The 20,594-nt window shown below is 43.8% G+C and overlaps 1 protein-coding gene across 9 annotated transcripts in view; it reads left to right on the forward strand.

The window, feature by feature from the left end:
- Window positions 1-20,594, forward strand: part of UBN1 (ubinuclein 1) — a 35,241-nt gene that overhangs the window by 2,543 nt on the left and 12,104 nt on the right. For 7 of the 9 annotated variants that reach the window (XR_004262568.1, XM_032258035.1, XM_032258037.1 and 4 more), the window contains exons 2-8: window positions 3,849-4,136; window positions 9,172-9,258; window positions 9,752-9,847; window positions 10,209-10,343; window positions 11,058-11,161; window positions 11,856-12,294; window positions 19,215-19,285. Coding sequence is in view for 8 of the 9 variants with exons in the window: in XM_032258035.1 (XP_032113926.1) it covers window positions 3,888-4,136; window positions 9,172-9,258; window positions 9,752-9,847; window positions 10,209-10,343; window positions 11,058-11,161; window positions 11,856-12,294; window positions 19,215-19,285 (1,181 nt within the window). In the remaining variant the exon portion in view is untranslated. Of the gene's footprint in view, window positions 1-2,877; window positions 4,137-9,171; window positions 9,259-9,751; window positions 9,848-10,208; window positions 10,344-11,057; window positions 11,162-11,855; window positions 12,295-19,214; window positions 19,286-20,594 lie in introns of those variants that run through there. The other 2 variants (XM_032258034.1, XM_032258036.1) reach the window with 2 other exon arrangements.

The raw sequence follows: 20,594 nt of genomic DNA on the forward strand, positions 1-20,594 counted from the left end.
CAACGGATTCTCCCAGCTCAGCCTACTGAGGAGTGGGGACCACATGTGCATGCCACCACACCTCAGCTGATTTTTGTATTTCTTGTATAGATGGTCTCACTGTGTTGCCCAGGCTGGTCTTGAACTCCTGGGCTTAAGCAATCCTCCTGAAGTGTTGAGATTACAGGTGTGAGCCCCTATGCTGGGCTAATGTTGAGTATTTAAAAACTTACCTATTTTTAAGTATTACTCACAAATCTTGTTTTATTTACAAATTTAAGAACTTTTTTAAAAAACTCGATCTTTGACAAAGGTTCAATTAAGGCATCAGTTGAACAGATTAAATTCCCTTATACAATTAACTCTTTTTACAAAGTTAATTATCTTAAATGTTTTAAACTGCACTTAAAGCCTTATATTTCTGATTCTCTCAAATACTTCAAACTTCTAAAGTGGTGAACTTAGTAGTAAAACCTTTGCAAGGCGAGGTTGACGAATTGCTTGAGTCTAGGCAGTTGAGACCAGCCTGGGCAACATGGTGAAACCCAGTCTCTACTTGGGAAAAAAAAAAAAAAAGAAGAAAAAAAGCCTGGTGTAGTGGTGGGTACCTGTAGCCCCAGCTACTTAGGAGACTGGGATAGGAGAATCACCTGAGTCCGGGAAGTTGAGGCTGCAGTGAGCTGACGTGGTGCCACTACACTGCACTCCAGCCTGGGCAACAGGAGTGAGGAGGCAACTGTCTTTTATTTAAAAAAAAAAAAAAAAAAAAAAAAAAAAAAAAAAAAAAAAAAAAAAAGAAGCCTTTCCAAGGACTTCAGCAACTTTCATAAGTCTAATAAACATATAAATGTAAGTCTAATAAACATGTAAATTTTTTTAAACATTCAAACATGTTTGAACTTAATTATATTTTCTTAAGCATTTTGAATTAAGGTCGTAAGTCCAACATACCATTGTTTAACGTATCTGATTCTCTTAAATGTTCCAAATGGGTTAGCAACAGCAGAACATTATCATAGTGATTATAAAACAACCCAAAATCTTCATGTTAATAGACAACAGGTTTGACTTACTTTATCCTGTAGTCCTATTTGTATACCGGCTTGTGCTTGCAGGAGCAGTTGTACCATCTAGTATTGAAGCTGCAGTCTCTCAGACTTGGACTGAGATAAGGTTGTGTGTTTACTGCCTGGACAAGGAGAGTAGGACCTGGTTGCCACTTGTGGGATGACCTTCCTACATCCCATTGGATTCCCTTCTTTTTTTTTTTTTTTTTTTTTTTTTTTTGGAGATGGAGTCTTGCTTTGTCCTCTAGGCTGCAGTGCAGTGGTGCGATCTCGGCTCACTGTAACCTCCACCTCCCAGGTTCAAGCAATTCTCCTGCCTTAGCCTCCTGAGTAGCTGGGACTACAGGCACATGCCACCACACCTGACTTTATTTTTGTAAAGATGGAGCTTCACCGTCTTGGCCAGGCTGGTCTTGAACTTCTGATCATGTTCCACCTGCCTCAGCCTCACAAAGTGCTGGGATTACAGACATGAGCCACCTTGCCCAACCGGATTCCCTTCTTAAAGTGAGACCGTTGCGGTTCTATTAGTGCGGGAATCTGTAAACCTTCAGTTCGGATTTATTTCCACAACCCAGTGTATCACAGATCTCCTGAGGGCCTTGGAGGTTTCTTTTAGGGAAATCTTTAACATCTTAGTGTGTGCTAGGAGATGGTCTTTTGGAGCACCAGACTGTTTTGCTGCTTATCGTTCTGCGGCCTGATTAGAATTATTTTAACTCCTCATTTGTAGATATTTTGTTCCATTATCTGATCTTATAAATTGCAATTTTACGGCCCTAATTCGACAAGTGAATATTGGCTATATACACATTTACATGTGTATATATACGACCTATACTAAATTTCCTGAATTCACTTTTGTGATTCATTAACAACCAAAATACAGTGAGTTTTTTGGAAACCTGTCAAAATAATACATAGGCTGGAATGGGAAAGTATTATTTATAAAGAAGGATAATAAATGTGAGGTTTTTTTTTTTTTTTTTTTTTTTGAAACTAAGTCTCACATTGTTGCCCAGGCTGGAGTGCAATGGCAAGATCTCAGCTCATGCAACCTCTGCCTTCTGGATTCAAGTGATTCTCCTGCCTCAGCCTCCCGAGTAGCTGGAATTACAGGGGCACGCCACCACGCCTGGCTAATTTTTGTATTTTTAGTAGAGTTGGGGTTTCACCATGTTGGTCAGGCTGGTCTCGGACTCCTAACCTTGTTATCCGTCCTCCTCGGCCTCCCAAAGTCCTGGGATGACAGTCGTGAGCCACCATACCCAGCCTAAATGTGAGTTTTAACTTCACATTATTAAAATATGAAACTTTTCGAAACAGAGCAGACTGGTTAAAGAATCTCTAAATACTAGATTAATATGACCGATGGACTTCAGAACCAGACCTTAGATATCTGTGATGTTACTTCGCAGTATATGCCAAATCAGCAGAGGAAGGAAGGATTCTGCAGTGATTGATGCTGGAAGAAACCAAGTTAGAGCCTCTCCTCATACTTTAAAGCATAGCAAATTCAGCTGGTGTTAATGAGGTAAATGTGAAAAAATATCAATAAACCACCATATAGGCCAGGCTCAGTGGCTCACAGCTGTAATCCCAGCACTTTGGGAGGCCAAGGCAGGAGGATCACCTGAGCCCAGGAGTTCAGATCAGCCTGGACAACATGGCAAAACAACATTCCTACAAAAAATAAAAAAATTAGCTGGGCATGGTGGGTGGCACAGGCCTGTAGTTCCAACTACTAGGGGTGCTGAGGTAGGAGGATTGCGTTAGCCTGGGAGGTTGAGGCTGCAGTGAGCTGAGATTGGGTCACTTCATTGCAGCATGGGCAACAGAGTGAGACCCTGTCTCAAAAACAAAACAAAACAAAACCCATATACACAAGTTTTTCTCTAAGATCTGGTTGGAGACATTCTAGGCATTAAAGAAATGGGAGGAGTCACAAAGGAAAAGAGCCTAATTTTGACTGTAACATTTCCTTGGGAGGAGGGTCACTTGAGGTTGTGAGTTTAAGACCAACCTGGGCAACAGAGTAGGTCAGCATCTCTACAAAAAATAGAAAAAATTAGCCAGGTGTGTTGGTATATACCTGTAGTCTCAGCTACTCGAGAGGCTGAAGTGAGAGGTTTGCTTGAGCGTGGGAGGTTGGGGCTGAAGTGGCTGTGATTGGGCCACTGCTCTCCAGCTTGGGTATAACAGCAAGACTCTATCATACCTCACTCTAAGCAACATTAAACTGCAAATTAAAAAACAAAACAAGAAAAAGCACTTAAAAGAGATATGACAGGTGTTATACATCTATAATAATTTATATATAATATCAAGAGCCCTTACAAATCAGTAAGAAAGTCACAATTTATTCAACTATTTTGTGATTGTCATTTTGGTTGCTTCCGTCATTTTTCTTGTATAAACAAGGCTGCAATGAATATCCTTATTTATTGGTATGGTAGAAAGTTCACACTAGAATATAAACTTTAAAAAGCAGGACACAAAATTATGAAGTAAGCAGAACATGTATAACATGTATTAGCATATTTTTATTCTGTGAACATTTAGAATTCTGGATTCAGAATCTATTTTGATGATTCTCAAGTGATTTTGAAGGTCTTTGACATGTGATAATTTGTTATTTTGGCAAGGGCAGTGTTTGGGTGTAAGAGGCTGGTACGCAGGGCAGGAGTGTTTGTTAGGAAGTTTAAGACAATTAAATTTTCTTAAACTTAAATCTGTTTAATTAGACAGGTAAACTATTTTATCATCTTCGTTTGACCTGGCTCTTCTTTTCAATGTTAACAGAAGCCATGCAGTGACACCCGCTAAGACTTGTTGGTAGCCATGTCGGAGCCCCACAGGGTCCAGTTCACCTCTCTCCCAGGTTCCCTGAATCCTGCATTTTTGAAGAAGTCCCGGAAGGAGGAGGCTGGGGGAGCAGAACAGCATCAGGACTGTGAGCCGGCCGCAGCAGCTGTTCGAATTACACTCACCCTCTTTGAACCAGATCACAAACGCTGCCCAGAGTTCTTCTACCCAGAGCTGGTGAAGAATATCCGAGGGAAGGTGAAAGGCCTTCAGCCTGGAGACAAGGTACACTCCTGGGTTCCCAGAGGCACTGTGGCTCTAACGCACAGGGGTCATTGTGTACATGTGGGGCTTCCGGAGTTAGGAGGCAAGACTTACTGAGATTTTGGCTGCCCCAAGATCCTGTCACTCACTCAAGGCAAGCACGAGGTTTGCTGCTCTTACCTCTGTGCACAAAGGGAGAGGTTAATTTAAATAATAGCTAATTAATATAAATTTTTAAAACAGTAAATTTTTCTGTGCCTAGATTATAAACATTAGGCTTAAATGAAACCAGTCCCTGACATTTCCAGTGTTAGAACTTCATGCTGGACATTTTTTTCTTCCAAGGGAATCTTGTTGTCTACCTAGTATAGGGGCAGACAAGAAAACATAGAGACTGCTTTTTTTTTTTTTTTTTTTTTTTTTTTTGAGACAGAGTCTCACCCTGTCACCCAGGAGCGCAATGGTGCGATCTCAGCTAACTGTAACCTCCACCTCCCAGGTTCAAGTGATTCTCATGCCTAGCCTTCCGAAGAGCTAGGATTATAGGCGCACGCCACTATGCCCATTTTTTGTATCTTTAGTAGAGACAGGGTTTCATCATGTTAGCCAGGCTGGTTTTGAACTCCTAAACTCATTATCTGCCTGCCTCAGCCTCCCAAAGTGCTGGGATTACAGGCATGAGCCACTGCACGTGATTGGTGAAGAGCATTTTTAAGTGCCTCAAATGAACCTCACACCTCAGCCTCCTGAGTAGCTGGGAGTACAAGCTTGTGACACTGTACCTGGCTAATTAAAAACAATTTTTTTTTAAAGATGGGGTCTCACTGTGTTGCCCAGGCTGGTCTGAAACTCCTGGCTTCAAGTGATCCTCCTGCCTACCTTGGACTCCAGAGTGTCGAGATTTGGGAGCCAGTGGCACATGAGCCATTGTACCTGGACCTATAAACTTTTTTAAATTAGGCTAAGTACATTACATGTGACAAATGCACAACTTGATGGAGATATATATATATATACATATATATATATATTTTTTTTTTTTGAGACAGTCTCACTCTGTCACCCAGGCTGGAGTGCATTGGCATGATGTCAGCTCGCTGTAACCTTTGCTCCCCGGATTCAAGTGATTCTGCTCCCTCACCCTCCCTGGGCTTACAGGTGCACACCACCACACCCAGCTAATTTTTGTATTTTTAGTAGAGACCATTTCAGTATGTTGGCCAGGCTGGTCTCAGACTCTTGGCCTCAAGTGATCTGTCTGCCTTGACCTCCCAAAGTGCTGGGTTTACAGGCATGAGCCTCCTTGCCTAGCCACAACTTGATGGATTTTCATGAACTCAGTACACCCATGTAACCTGTACCTGGGTCGCGAAATATATTTATCAGGACTCCAGAAAACCCTCCTTCTGCACTGTCCGAAGACTACCCCAATATTCATGGGCAACCACTGCCCTGATTTCTAACAACTTGGATCAACTTAGATTTGTGTGTTTTTGTATTTTATGTAGATGGAATCTTATGGTATTTGAGTACCACCTAGGTGAAAAGCATTTTTCAACACTTCTACCTTTGCACTGTGCTAGGCTCTGAGGAAAAAGTAAGTGGGCTCCACAATCGCAGCATTCTGGTCTCTAGAGTGGCTCTTAGTAAAATGGGGATGAGGCTGATAATTGGCTCACAGCTGTCTGAGTGTGGAATGAGATCATGTTGTGAAGTTTCTAGCAGTATGCCTCAGTGCCAAGTGCTCAGTTGCTCTTATTCACTGGTGTGCTCTTAGGGGGGGTATTTTTGGTTAGAAGGATTAATCTCTTTTTCCTGAGATTAAAAAATGTGTTTTCTTGGCCTGGCATGGTGACTCACACCTGTAGTCCTTGCACTTTGGGAGACTGAGACATGAGGATCACTTGACCACGGGAATTCAAGACTAGCCTGGCCAACATAGTGAAACTCCATCTGTGCCAAATAATACAGAAATTAGCTGGGTATGATGGTGCATGCCTGAAGTTCCAGCTACTCAGAAAGCTGAGGTGGGAGGATTGCTTGAGCCTGGAAGGTCAAGGTTGGAGTGAGCCACTGTCACACCACCGCACTGGGGGAAAGAGCAAGACCCTGTCTCAAAACAAAAACAAACTGGGAGGCCGGGCACAGTGACTTATGCCTATAATCCCGGCACTTTGGGAGGCTGAAGCAGCCAGATCACTTAAGGTCAGGAGTTCCAGACCAGACTGGCCAATGTGGCAAAACTCCATCTCTACTAAAAATACAGAAATCAGCCAGGCGTGGTAGTGCACACATGTAATCTCAGCTATTCGGGAGGCTGAGGCAGGAGAATTGCTTGAACCTAGGGGCCGGCGGTTTCAGTGAGCTGAGATCACACCGCTGCACTCCAGCCTGGGTGACAGAGCGAGACTCCGTCTCAAAATAAAAAATAAAAAAACAAAAATTAGCCAGGCGTGGTGGCACGAGCCTGTAATCCCAGGTGTTAGGGAGGCTGAGGGATGAGAATTGCTTGAACCCAGGAGGTGGAGATTACAGTGAGCTGAGATCACGCCACTGTACTCCATCCTGGGTGACATCGAGAATCCATTCCCCACCCCTCAAGAAAACCAAGCAAACAAACAAAAAAGTGTTTCCTTGATTGAGATCTGATTGCTCGATTGCCAGAATGGAGGCCAATGAGTCTGTACCAAGGGTCAGCCTGTTGGATGAGGGCCAGTGGGCAGGATGAGAAAAAGTAATTTCAAATCCCTTCATGATCCCTTTCCAGTAAAATGATATCTTCTTCCTTGAGAGGAAGAGACAGTAGCAGGGGTTGGTTAGTGTGTTTATTCATGGGCTCAAACCAAATCAGTAGCTCAACTGAAATTAGAATTCCAGTGCTCCAATTTCACCTTTTTAGGGGCTCCAAATGCCCTTCTCCATTGCAGAAAAATGCATGGAGGATACACAGAGAACTTTGGATTCACTTCAGAGGATTGAGTCGTGGACTTTGGGTTCAGAACTCCTAAATCGTTATGGGTCTACTCTGCAGTGTTAAAAGTACAATAAAATCAGACACGTTTTTGCATCAGTTCTTTTAGAGTGTATTTCTTTTTTTTTTTTTTTTCTCGAGACGGAGTCTCCCTCTGTTGCCAGGCAGGAGTGCAGTGGCATGATCTCGATGCACTGCAACCTCTGCCTCCCGGGTTCAAGCAATCCTCCTGCCCCAGCCTCCCGAGTAGCTGGGACTACAGGTGTACGCCGCCATGCCCAGCTAATTTTTGTGTTTTTAGTATAAAGAGATGGGGTTTCACCATGTTGGCCAGGATGGTCTCGATCTCTTGGCCTCGTGATCCGCCCGCCTCGGCCTCCCAAAGTGCTGGGATTACAGGCATGAGCCACCGCGCCCGGCCTAGTGCGTGTTTCTTAACAGTTATGAAGGCACTGTACTAGACTCAGGAATATAGAAAGGTAGAGAAAACACTGTACCAGCCTCAAAACAAATATCCTGTAGATATTTTAGGAGCATGGCACCCATAGGTAACAGAAGTTACAATATGGTCATTGTTTAAGTCTGGTACAACACAGGCCCTGGAGGGCTTGGACAGAAGAGAGCTTACATCCTGATTAGTGTTTGGACAGAGCTGGACCTTCTGTCATACAGTCAGGAAATAGTAGTAACTGGAAGACTGTTGTTGGCAAGGCATTGAGTAGTATACATAGAATCCAGTGCTGCTCAAGGTTGGTGGGATTTCTTACAGTTATATAACCACTCAAGTTATATGTGATCATTGTAGAAAAATTAGAAGATCCAGATAAGTGTGTTTGAAAGACTCCCCATTTGTGGTATCTTCATTAGATGTATGCTGTGTAATATCCATTCTATGTGTATATCACAAATCATTTAACTGATACTGTTTTAGTAGGCAGAGATGGGAGGGTGAGATAAGAAAGTCTGTTTGAACGAGGCATATAGGCTTTAGTGTTTTTCGTCTGCCTTGAAGTCTTAAGCATATTTGGTATAGGAGTCTTAATAAAATTAAGATTCCTGGCTCATGGCCTCTTCCACTTATGGTTATGATGAATCCGATTCCTTCGTTGGTAACTCTGAGGCAGTAAGTAGTTACTGAAAATGCCATGTCAGAACCACTGCACCGTAGCACCTGCTGTGGTGGCTCTCACCTATAATCCCAGCACTTTGGGAGGGCAAGATGGGCAGAGCCCAGGAGCTTGAGACCAGCCTAGGCAACATGAGGAAACCCTATCTATATAAAAAACTTTTAAAAAATTAGCTGGGCATGGTGTTGGATGCCTGTAGTCCCAGCTACTTAGTAGGCCAAGGCAGGAGGATCACCAGAACCTGGGGAGGTCGAGGCTGCAGTGAGTCATGATTGTGCCCCTGCACTGCAGCCTGGGTGACAGAGTGAGACTCTGATCTCAAAAAAAAAAAAAAACAAATTTTTTTTTAGATTTCTTGCTCAAGAAGCTTAAGGCTTACCTCTGGAAAATTTGATGAGGAAAGAGTAAGCTTATAAAATGGAAATAAGCCTTGGAAGCCTGAGTTTAACTTTGGTAGCAGTAAGAGAAGTACAGATTCAGACCTTTCTAAACAGTATGGCAGAATGGCTCTCAGGAAATTGCACTGCATTCAGTGGGATTTTAATGCTTTTGAATCATTGGCTATTTTGGAAGTCAGTAGACTCTTTTCTAGAATGTTTTTAAATGCGTAAAGTAAATTTTAGAGTTAATAAGGAAGTCCGCTTTATTAGACATGATTGTCTAGTGGTTGGGCATCTCTTTCTAAAGGCCCTTTGCTGTGTTTGAGCCCTGCAGCCCCTCATGCTGTGCTGAGCAATTTTAGGCGTTCAGTCAAGTTTTATTAAATTACATGAATGGAAATTTTTCTTAATTAAGATAAACACTGATGAGATGGTAGCATGTTTTCTACCTTGTCCTTTTCATAAAAACATTGTTTTTATTATGTAGCTTATAGGTGTTGAGTAGTCAGTGAAGTTGCTATGAATAAGAACATGGGAATATTTTGTGACTTACTTTTTGTGGAATGATCTCTTTACAGAAGAAAGATCTGTCAGATCCTTTCAATGATGAAGAAAAGGAAAGACATAAAGTGGAGGCCCTTGCCCGGAAATTTGAAGAAAAATATGTAAGATTTCATTCATGAGCAACAAAGCAACCTCCTTGGGATGGGGAGGTTTCCACACATTTCTGTATCCCTTTAGTGGATTGTCATGTAAACACTGCTCTGGAAGTAAGCATTAAGCTTGGAGAGAACAGAAGCAGTTATTAAACCTAATGCATTAAGGTACAGAAAAGGTGCATGGCAGAGCTAGTGTGAGGAGGTAATTGGACAAATAACTGAGAAGGGCCTGTGACCACCTTAGAAGAAATGTTTTGGTACGAAGCATAAGAAGCCATTTAGTTCCTTTTTCTGTCCTAGGACATTTTATAAAGATAGAAATCTGTCCTACGTCAAAAGTTGTTCAGGAAAGAAGGTTTTGGGGTTTGTGTGTATGTGAGAGAGTGATCGTTCTAGTTAGTGTGTTACCTCTTTGAATCATAGCCGATGAAGTTTAAGGCAATAGTCAATAATGTGTATTTATCAAAAAGTATGTGATCTATTGCTTTTACATTTTTAGGGTGGAAAGAAACGTAGAAAAGACCGAATACAGGACTTGATTGATATGGGGTATGGTTATGATGAATCCGATTCCTTCATCGATAACTCTGAGGCGGTAAGTAGTTACTGAAAATGCCATGTCAGAACCACTGCACTGTGGCTCCTCCTGATACTGGCCAGGAAGCTGGGGGTGGGATCAGAGTGGATGTGCCCTCTTCCCAGCATGAGGCAGTAGCAGCACGGATGAGAGATGAAATGACGTTCTTGATCCGGGCATTAGTTCCCTCTTCTGAAAATGACGACCAGATCCGTCGAAAACACCTTGTAGCTCAGATGTTCACGATTGACCAGAAGGATGTTTTAGCATACTCTTGGAAGTGGCAGAGGAATATAGTCACCTCTCTCTTGAGACCTACTTTTCACCTTCGGACTGCAGAACCAAAACTTGGAGCTGACCGTTTGTTTCCCCCCTTCAGTATGATGAGCTTGTTCCTGCTTCTTTGACTACAAAGTATGGAGGATTTTACATTAACTCGGGAACCCTGCAGTTTAGACAAGCGTCAGAGTCTGAGGATGACTTCATTAAAGAAAAGAAGAAAAAATCTCCAAAGGTTAGAATGTGCTTGCTTTTGGATTTCAGAATGCTTTTTGACGTGACCCTATCAGATCAGTAGGTGACTTGCCAGAATATACGGCGGTTTAGGCTGGCTCAGGAGGCTGTTGGAAAGGCAGAGCCATGCCAGGTTGATAGCTCACCTTGCACACGTGTGCCCCGATGAGGACACGTGCCTGTGGGGGCTCTGTTCAGCTCTCGGTCATCGTGTCCATGTCACATGACATCCCAGCAGGCTCAGCAGGGGTCATTTCTGGAAGTGGCCTCAGGGTGGGAAGGATGTGGAGTGAGGGAGTGTGCACCACCCTTGCTGACCCTCTTCTGTGGACGTGTACAGGACTTCAGTTCCCAGGGCTGTCTGTCATCCCATTGAAAACCAGTCAGCCTTAGGATCAGTGTGTTTAAAAACCTGTCTGCCACTCCCGATGTGTTTGAAACGAGAGGTAGGGCTCACTTGTAACTGTTTCAAACTAGAAAGGTTTCAGGCTCCAGAATGGTCACTGTTGTCTCAGCCCCAGGTGTTTCCAGGAGACACCGTCGGTGGGAATGCTGTGGGTTTGTGGTCCAGGGACTGATCGGAGAGCTTTTTGTTCATGAAGAAAATGAGACAGGTCTCAGGATGTGCCCCGGGCGGAGCAAGGCCAGTGCCATGTAGTGCACTTGCTCCCTGAGTTAGGGAGCCGTGTAACTGTGCCTTGTCTTTAATTCTCAGAAGCGGAAATTGAAGGAAGGTGGTGAGAAGATAAAGAAGAAGAAAAAAGATGACACTTATGACAAGGAGAAGAAATCGAAAAAGTCCAAGTTTTCCAAAGCCGGGTGAGAGGCAGCAGCTTCTTTGCTAGGATAAGCCTGAACTGTTAGGGCAGGACGACTGGGAGCCGACTCACCTCCTCCCCACAGCTTCGGAAGAGGCAGCGGGGCCTGGCCTTCCTGTCCTCCCGCACGCCTCCCGCAGTGCCATTCTGGGCATAGACGTGCACCTCTCTGTGTGTCAGATAGTTCCACTGTCAGTGTTGGCAGCTATTCCTGTCACTGTGTGACTGCTGATGTTTCTCGTTCTCTGGGGCGCTCCTTTCCGCCCCAGTTCTCCTCCTGTCTCTGCTGTTTTCCGTTGTCGTCTATGGTCATGCTTCCTTCTCCTCACTTGGTCTCACCCCAGCTGCTCCTCAAGTTGCTGCTGTTCTCTGCTGCTCCTGCTTTCTCCCTCTAAATACTTTTCTTGCCCTCCCTGCCCCTTTTTGCAACCTTTTATTTCAGCCTGGCAGTGATTTCTAAAAACCCATCGGAAATTTAGCATTATGTGACACTGTGTTGCTAACCTGTATTAACTCTCAAGCTTTGGTCTCAGCAAGAACGAGCTCCATATGCCAAGAGGAGGGAGGAGGAATAACAGGGTGGACTGTGACAGGTTCTCCTGGAGACCATGGCCCTGGGATCAGGGGTGAAGGCCTCTTGAGTTCCCTTAGGAGGTGTCCTGTGTCTGAGTGACCAGTTTCCCTGTTGTTTGCAGCTTCACAGCCCTCAATGCCAGTAAGGAGAAGAAGAAGAAGAAATACTCCGGGGCTTTAAGCGTTAAAGAGATGCTAAAGAAATTTCAGAAGGAGAAAGAGGCTCAGAAAAAAAGGGAGGAGGAGCATAAGCCTGTTGCAGTCTCGTCAGCGGAAGCTCAGGGCCTGCGGGAACTGGAGGGTGCCTCTGACCCTTTGCTCTCACTCTTCGGCTCCACTTCTGACAACGACTTGCTCCAGGCGGCCACTGCCATGGACTCGCTGACGGATTTGGACTTGGAGCATCTGCTCAGTGAGTCTCCAGAAGGAAGCCCCTTCCGTGATATGGATGATGGAAGCGATTCCCTTGGGGTGGGATTGGACCAGGAATTCAGGCAGCCCTCTTCTCTCCCCGAAGGCCTGCCAGCACCCCTGGAGAAGCGCGTTAAGGAGCTGGCTCAGGTATGGTGACATAGTGTGGCTGGGCTTTCCTGGAAGCAGTTTGGGCAGATTGCTGTTGGTTCTGCACTGCGTGAAGCTCGATGCCCAGAGAAACCCTTAGTGAGTTGGCAGTTAAGGTGTCAGCGTTTTCCAAACTTCTCATCCTGAGTGAGCAAACACTGTAAGCCTTGCCCGTCAGGCTTCATTTTAGGCCTTTCTTGGTTTTGTTTCTGGAAAATTTGCTTTCTTCTTTGATTGTTTTTTCTGTTTTTCTGTTTTCTGTCAGTTTGTTTTCCACACGGTATCTTTCTTTTATGTGATGGATGATGTTGGCAGTGGGCAGCTGAGACAGATTCATCTTCGTATTCTTTTGTGGGTTTTGCAAATTGACAAAAGTTTGCAAACATATAAGTTATACATAGAGTATATGCTTCGTTACTGCTAGGTTTCAGTTGCTCCCTTGTGTTGTGTATCCAGTGTTAGGAAGCGATTACAAGAATGCCTCAAATGCGATGAATGAAAAGGAGCTTGATTTTAAACGCTATCCTTGTCCCATTAAAACCCACCATCACCACCTTTAGGATATAGCAGCTATTGCTGCCATTTTCCTCTGGTGATTGGGAATTGTTCCGTAAGCACTGAGAATTGTCTGTTCAGTAACACATTTCTAACTGTAAACCAGGCATGGATCATTGGTTGTATGTCATTTACCTTTAAGTTAAAATAACGTTTTACCTTGAGCATCAGGACTTGTGATGCAGCTCCAGTGGTACTCATAATCTACAGCTGTAGGTTTTACACCAGTGATTCTTAGAGGATGTCAGAAGCATTGTTTCATATAATATCCCTTGTGTTTTAGGGCAGGATAAATTGTCAGCCACTGCTAAAATGATTTTCTCAATTGAAAAAATATTTGAACACCATATACAAAGCAAATAAAGTATCCTATTCAAATCTCTAGCTCACCTTTGTCAGCTTGTTTGCAGCGTTGGAAATTCAAGTATTGTATTTGAATGTAATGATTTAAATGAATTATGCCATGTTGGGGTTTGGAGTATCTCTTAGTGTGACACTGAGGTGGAAGTAGCTGAATCTGAACTTGGCATGTTTGAGCCTAGTGTCCTATATTTGCTCTCAGAATTAATGTTAAACAAACATTACTCCTTGTTCTTTTTTTTTTTTTTTTTTTTTGGAGACGGAGTTTCGCTCTTGTTACCCAGGCTGGAGTGCAATGGCGCGATCTCGGCTTACCGCAACCTCCGCCTCCTGGGTTCAGGCAATTCTCCTGCCTCAGCCTCAGCCTCCTGAGTAGCTGGGATTACAGGCACGCGCCACCATGCCCAGCTCATTTTTTTGTAGTTTTAGTAGAGACGGGGTTTCACCGTGTTGACCAGGATGGTCTCGATTTCTTGACCTCATGATCCACCCGCCTCGGCCTCCCAAAGTGCTGGGATTACAGGCGTGAGCCACCGTGCCCGGCCACCCCTTGTTCTTTTTAATCCTCCAGTTTGTAATCAAATTGTTTCATAGCTTCTGAAAGTCTCGTTAAATCATTTAAGTAAGGTTTACGTTACAAGAGCTCGTCGATAGAGAAAAGTCAAAAAACTGAATTCTTGTCCGTGTCCTCACTCCTGCCATAGGTTGTGTTCTAGTGTAAAAACTTAGTGTTTCACTTTCTTGGCAAAGATGGAAATAAATTTAGTGGCAACAAAATGACATAACTGGAAACAGCGTTGGGCTGTGGTACAAGAAAGTGGAGCTGAGTAAACACTTTACTAGGCAGGCTGTCCCTCCTCAGTGATTGCCAAGTGTCGGTTAGCTCTTGGGCATAACAAACACAGGGTTCAGGATCCCATAAACAAGGTGGGCCTGGGTCCCGGTGGAGAGGTGGTGACCAGGAGAGGCTGATGTTCTGGTTTGAAAATGCAGTATTCAAGTGTGAAGTTGATATTTGAGTCTTCACATTGCCCTTCTCCTATAACAGCTTTAAGAAACTTTGGAAAAATGGGGTGGAAAGTGTATGGAAATTATCCATCATCCTGCCAATATAGAAACAATTTCTATTTGCATATTCTTTCCTAGCCTCTGTGTATACGTTTTTATGCAGCTGTAATTATAGTTGTGAATAACTGTTTTCCTGCCTTTTTACCTAATAAATACTATAATAAAGCCCTCATCACTTTCCATGGTTGCATTAAAAAGGTGGCTTGTTTTAGAAAGTTGCTTAATGGTACTCCACAGGGTCCTCAGGTGCTCTGTTCTGGCAGGGCCCTGCACTTGGGGCACTTGGAGTCCCTGCATGTGTGTGCAAGTACCCTGGATCCCTGACCCCACTGAGAATCTGCTGGGAAAGATAGGCTTCCCAGGGAAAGAATGCACTGGTGCACACAAATTGCATGTGATTCCAAAAGCCACACGTGGATATTTGGATCCTTAATAAGGAGTTCATCCTAGATCTTGAAATGGACATCATAGTTTTAAATTAAACGTGGTGTATACAACTGGAACATTAGCTGTGTTATGTGTTTCTCACTTTATTTTTTATACCCCTAATTTTTCCCCGCTTTTTCCTTTATTTTTATTATAAGATTAGTTAGACTTTACATCTTGGTCCTAGATGACACACACGTCTGCCTTCCAGATTTCAGTGATTCTCGTGCCTCAGCCTCCTGAGTAACAGAGATTATAGCTATGAGCCATTGCGCCTAGCCTGTGATCCTGTTTTGCATTCTACCACAATACATAGCAGATTCTCATCCCATGTGTATTGATCCCTTAGGGGAAAAACACTTCCTTTGTGGGAAGCAAAGTTAGATATACCTTCTAACTAAATTTGGTACTTAAAACTTTAATACCTTTGAAAACTTGTGTATGTTAAAGAGGTCCTCTGAGAGGGAACCTTGGTGATGCCTCTGCTAACATTCACTATGTTCTCAGATTAGCCTGTTTTTTGTTTCTTACTGATTTGTATTGTACATTTGTATAGGCTCCAATGAATCCAGTGATTTGATGGCCTTATCCTGTCCTCTCAATATGCATTGATGGTGTCTTCTGTCTTGGTCGTTGGCAGGTACAGGTCCTGAGAAAGCTCAGGTTTGATGTCCCTTTGGGTTACTGTCTTGAGGTAGTTTGGCAGCTAGCTGCTCAGCCTTGGGCTATACAAATAACCTAGGTCTATTTTGGTCCTCTTCAGTCAAGCATAGCAGAGAGACAATACTAAGAGCAGGAATGAAAGAGACCCCATGTCATCCATGCCTCTAGTCTGCCCTCCTATAGAATTAGAACCCCTCATCACAGGAAGTCCAGGGAGGGATGGCTCCAAAGAGAATAAGGTAGGAAAAAAACCAAAAACCAAAAACTTGTTTGATCTTCTTAAAAAAAAAAAAAAATCATACCAGACTTTCTTCTATTCAGCAAAAACAGATACAGTATTTAAGATTTTGAGCTGGGCATCAAAAGGCTACAAGTGGCTTTTCTTACAATAAATAAAATGGCTCATTAAAAGGTTGTTGGAACAATTATGAGTCAGCATGATTGAGGTGTTTGTAACTTCATTTCCTAGTTAACTTAGGATTAATTTACACAACTTCTGGGGTAAGAGTGTCTCTTTTTAGGGGTGAGGGACCTCACTTATTTTTGGAAGACTGTCAGATATGTATTCAGTTGCTCTTTTAATTAGATTAAAGCGCTGCAGTACACTATCTTCAGTATAAAACCAGACCCTTGGAGATATTGTCTATGCAATTAAAAAGATTTCAGAAAAATATTTTTTAACATGACATAATATTTAAAATAAGATTGCGTAAAGATTACATAGAAAGCTTCTGAAATATTGTACAAATGGCTATCTAAACAGAAAATTGGGCCAGGCAAGGTGGCTCATGCCTGTAATTGCAGTACTTTGGGAGGCCACGGTGGGAGGATCACCTGAGCCCAGGAGTTTGAGACTAGCATGGGTAACATAGTGAGGAAAAAATCTAAAAATTAGCCAGGCGTGGTTGTGTGCTCCTGTAGTCCCAGCTGCTTGGGAGGCTGAGGCTGGAGGATTGTTTGAGTCAGGGAGGTCAAGGCTGCAGTGAGCTATGATCATGCCACTGTACTCCAGTCTGGGTGACAGAGTGAGACCATCTCAATAAAATGAGATAAAATTTGATTGGAAATTTGTGCTCTTGATGGGTCTCACAGTGTGGCATTGAAGTACTTGTTAGTTTGAATTAATGTGAGGGTGCTTCTGGATCTTATAACTAGCAGCATAAGCTTAAGCAAAAAAAATTGTTTTATTTTTTTCTCAGACTAATATAATTCTAGTACCATCCAACTGTCAAGGTAGAATTCTGAACGCTTCCAAGAGTGTAAGAAATTGGCATATGGCTTGTTGAAAAGTCATGCCCTTTTTGTCATTATCCTTATGTTCATTTCTCCCCTAGCCAAGGGATCTTTAGAAGCTTGAGTTTTGCATATTTTCTTCCAGCTTAGTTTTGGTGTTTGACGTTAAGCTTTTCTTCCTCTGGTGTGCCTTCTTATAGGAGTACCTGTTCATTGGTTCATTCATTCACTCAGTCAACATTTAGTAAATATTATGTGACAGGTAGCCATGGGAAATATATTGATGAATAAGACTCATTTCTTTTTTTTTTAAGACAGGGTCTCACTCTTGTCACCCAGGCTGGAGTACAGTGGCATGATCTTGGCTCGCTGCAACCTCCGTGCCCAGGGCTCAAGTGATCCTCCCATCTCAGCCTCCAGAGTAGTTGGGAGCACAGGCATGCACCACCATGTCCAGCTTTTTTTCATTTGTTTGTATTTTTAGTAGAGACAGGGTCTCGCCATGTTGCCCAGGCTGGTCTCGAACTCCTGAGCTCGGGTGATCTGCCCACCTGTGCCTCCTAAAGTGTTAGGATTACAGGTGTGAGCCACTGCTCCTGGCCAAGGTTCCATTGTTATCTTCCATGAGCTCGTTATGTAAAAGGACTGATAGATAGGCAGACAGTGGACTGTAGGACAGAGCAGAATGAAGTAAGCTCTGTGATGTCTAGACAGCTATAAATAGCTGGACTTAAGGGGTAAAAGAGAGGCGCTGAGGGGGGCATATAGGAAGTGGACTGGAGGCAACAGACTTGGGGAAGATGCCTAAGAGACGGCAGGGAGCAGAGCTGAAGATGGGCCACTTGGTGGATGGCTGGGCTAGATTGTGGAGGACCCCAAATGCCATGTGAAGGAGTTTCAGTTTGATTCAGGCTTGGGAAGAGCTGCTGAAGGGTTCTGAAGAAAGGAGTGGACGGTCTTAGGGTTGGAGTGCAGTTATCAGAAGTGGGGAGCACAGGCAGAAGAGCAGAAGCTCGTAGGTCTGGTGTAAGTTGAGTTTGCAAACCAGAAGGTCATCCATCCACAGAAGTGCAGTTGACCCTTGAACAGCATGGGGTTGGACTGCGTGGGTCCACATACACGCACACTTTTTCTAACCAAAAGCAGGCTGATTTGAGGGATGCTAAATCTGTGTATAGAGGGTCAACTTTTTATATATAGGCAGGTTCCTCAGGGCTGACTGTGCACTTGGATTTCGATATATGCGAGGGTCCTGTAACCAATACTCTGCCTATACCCGGCGTTGACTGTAATTGGAAATTACTCAGAGGTAACTGGAAATTCTGGCCCAGAGCTTAGATGAGAGGGTTTAGCACTTAGTTTAGATTTGACGGTACAGTTGTCTGTGTTATTTTGAAGCCCTGAGGGGGAAGAAGGTATTGGGAGAAGTGGGTTCTATGGAGAATCCTGGGGTCCACTTATGGAAAGGAGCTGGTGGAGGAGGCAGATGGAGAAGTTTGAATGGTTGGAAGGGACCCCAGAGGATGCAATGAGAGGAGATGAGTTGGGGAGATGATGGTGAAGGGGGGCGTTAGCAGTGTCTGCAGTTTCAGAGGAGTTGATCACTTCGTTCTAGATAGTCACCTTATCACCCTTGTTTGCTGTCATGATTATATCTCATGTCTGATTTCAGAAATTTTATTTCACCCAAAGCCTTCAAACCAGCAGCTCTTGGGTTTAGATGGGTGGTTCCCAGCCCTCTTTGCACATCAGTGTCAGCCCGGTTGCTTTGAAAGAGTACTTGAGCCACTTTTAGAGAGTGTGCATTTCTGAGTCTCCTTTCCAGAGATTGTGATTTGAGTGGCCTGAGTTGGTCCAAGCTTCGCAGGAATTTCAGTATGCAACCAAGTGTGAGAACCCCTAATGCAAACTTCTGCAGGGTCTGCTTTTCTGTCTTCTCTCAGCGTCTTGGCTGCCTGCCATGGTTGCTTCAGGAGTCTTTGAGCTTGCCATCCTGGGTGTGAGTTAACTGTGTTCTTTTGGAAAGTAAACTAAGACTGTCCCAAAATCCCTATAACCTTGTGTTAATAGGTGGTGTGCAGGGTTAGTTATACACATGGTCTGGATGATAGAGAGCTTATTGTATACCATAAGTAGATTAGGAATTTTCAAAGAGTTTTAATGTCCTTAAGTACTAGAGCTACACATTATTATTATTTTTGTAGATAAAAGGCCTTTAAATCCTATAGGCTGGTGGAAGTTTTGATTATTTTTGTACTGTAGATACATGGAAATCCCAACTAATGGTGTAGTTGATAGCATATGGACACGGGTTAGTTGGCCATATTGGCCTCTGACAAAGTGCATTGTAATTGCTTTGACTCTGTGATTTTCTTTTCTGTGACTGTTTTAAGTCCTGAGGAGAACTAGCAGCCCACAGATGATGCAGCATCGTTTGAAGAGAGCATATTGATCACAGGCGAAGTTAACCTGGGACTAGGGTGGAGTCGAAAGGTGGCAGTGTGATTGTATCGACAGGTGCTCTTTATGGAGCGATGACTCCTGTCCCTGTGGGTGAGCTTGAGGGACATGTGGGGAAAGTGCACTAACGGCTGTTACTGTCTGCTGTGCACCAGGCTGCCAGAGCTGCTGAGGGGGAGAGCAGACAGAAGTTCTTCACCCAGGATATTAATGGAATCCTATTAGAGTGAGTATCTTCTGTCTGTCTGTCTGTCTGTTTCTGCTATTACTGCGCTTGGGGTGAGCCAACCAGGGGAGAATGGGAGTATAATTGAACTGCGTAAAAGTGACCACCAGTGAGATAAAAGGATTGGATTAACATGGTTTGATGTTTTTCTGTTAAAAAACAAAACACAACAGGGACACCAAATACTTTTCTCCAGAAGCCATAGACCTTCCTGATCTTGGGGCAGCAGGCATTAATAGCATATGATAATCATGGCCTGTTAGGATTTCTTGGTAGGTACAAGATGACAAGAGAGAGAGAAGGTGTTGCTTTCCTGTCTCTCAGAATTGTGAAGAATGAGAGATCGCCTGGTGGCCTCAGGGACCTGCTCTGCCTCAGGTGTTGCATGGCGTCCCTGGCCGGTCCCCTCTCACTCACACTCCTGATCCTAGTGCCATGTGCATCGTCCTGTAATGCTGTTCCCATACTCCTGAGCCTCTGAGACACCACGCTGTGTGAATTGGGCTAAAAAGCAGAAGAGCAAAGGTCTATAAATCCAGACTGAGAAAAGCGAATCCTTGTGGCCTGGCCTGCAGTGTTGCAGCTTTTCTCCTGGTTGCAGTTTGTGGCAGGAGAAGCTTGTTGCTCAACAGCTGAGGAGGTTGTCATTAAGATGAGTTGTCAGTATGTGGGTGTGTTTTAGCAAACGGGCTATCCTGGCCAGGACCTGGATCAGCCCCTTGGGTCAGGAAGTGTGGGCCGCGGAGAGCACCTGAGCATTGGCGTGGATGAGAGGATTGTATAAACAAGGAACTTGCTTGAGTGTGCCAAATATGGACAGCTCAAGGCATTGAAGAGAATTTTTTTTGTTGTTGTTGCTTATTTAGATGGAGAAACTGGAGGGGTGGGGCTTTCCCTAACATTATAATGGTTGATAGAACTGGGAACTAGGGGGTAGAATAAAGAAATGCTGCTGGAAAGTATTTCCTGTCAGCCCCAAGTAACTTACGACTTTCTACTTTGAAAGCTTTATGTTTTCTCTCTGAAATTTAGTGCTTCAGAGCTTGTTCTTCTGGGCTCTGTTTTCCTGGTCTTGTTTTTGACCTGAGCCTTAACCCACATTACTTAGCCATGTTCATCAGGTTGGGAGTTGTTCTTGTTTGTTGATTGCTGAAGATGTGTTTCTGTGGGCCCTCAGTTTCATTGTGTGACCTACAAGACAGGATCTGACCTGCCTTTGGCTGCTAACTTTCCTCTGCACGTACGGGAGCCGATGAAGACAGGAGTTGCAGCGGGCTGCAGCCAGTGGTGACTGTGTTCTCTTCTTCAG

This window comes from Sapajus apella, unplaced genomic scaffold (assembly GCF_009761245.1).
Source record: "Sapajus apella isolate SASKATOON/1434 unplaced genomic scaffold, GSC_monkey_1.0 scaffold99, whole genome shotgun sequence".
In the NCBI taxonomy this organism is placed as follows: domain Eukaryota; kingdom Metazoa; phylum Chordata; class Mammalia; order Primates; family Cebidae; genus Sapajus; species Sapajus apella.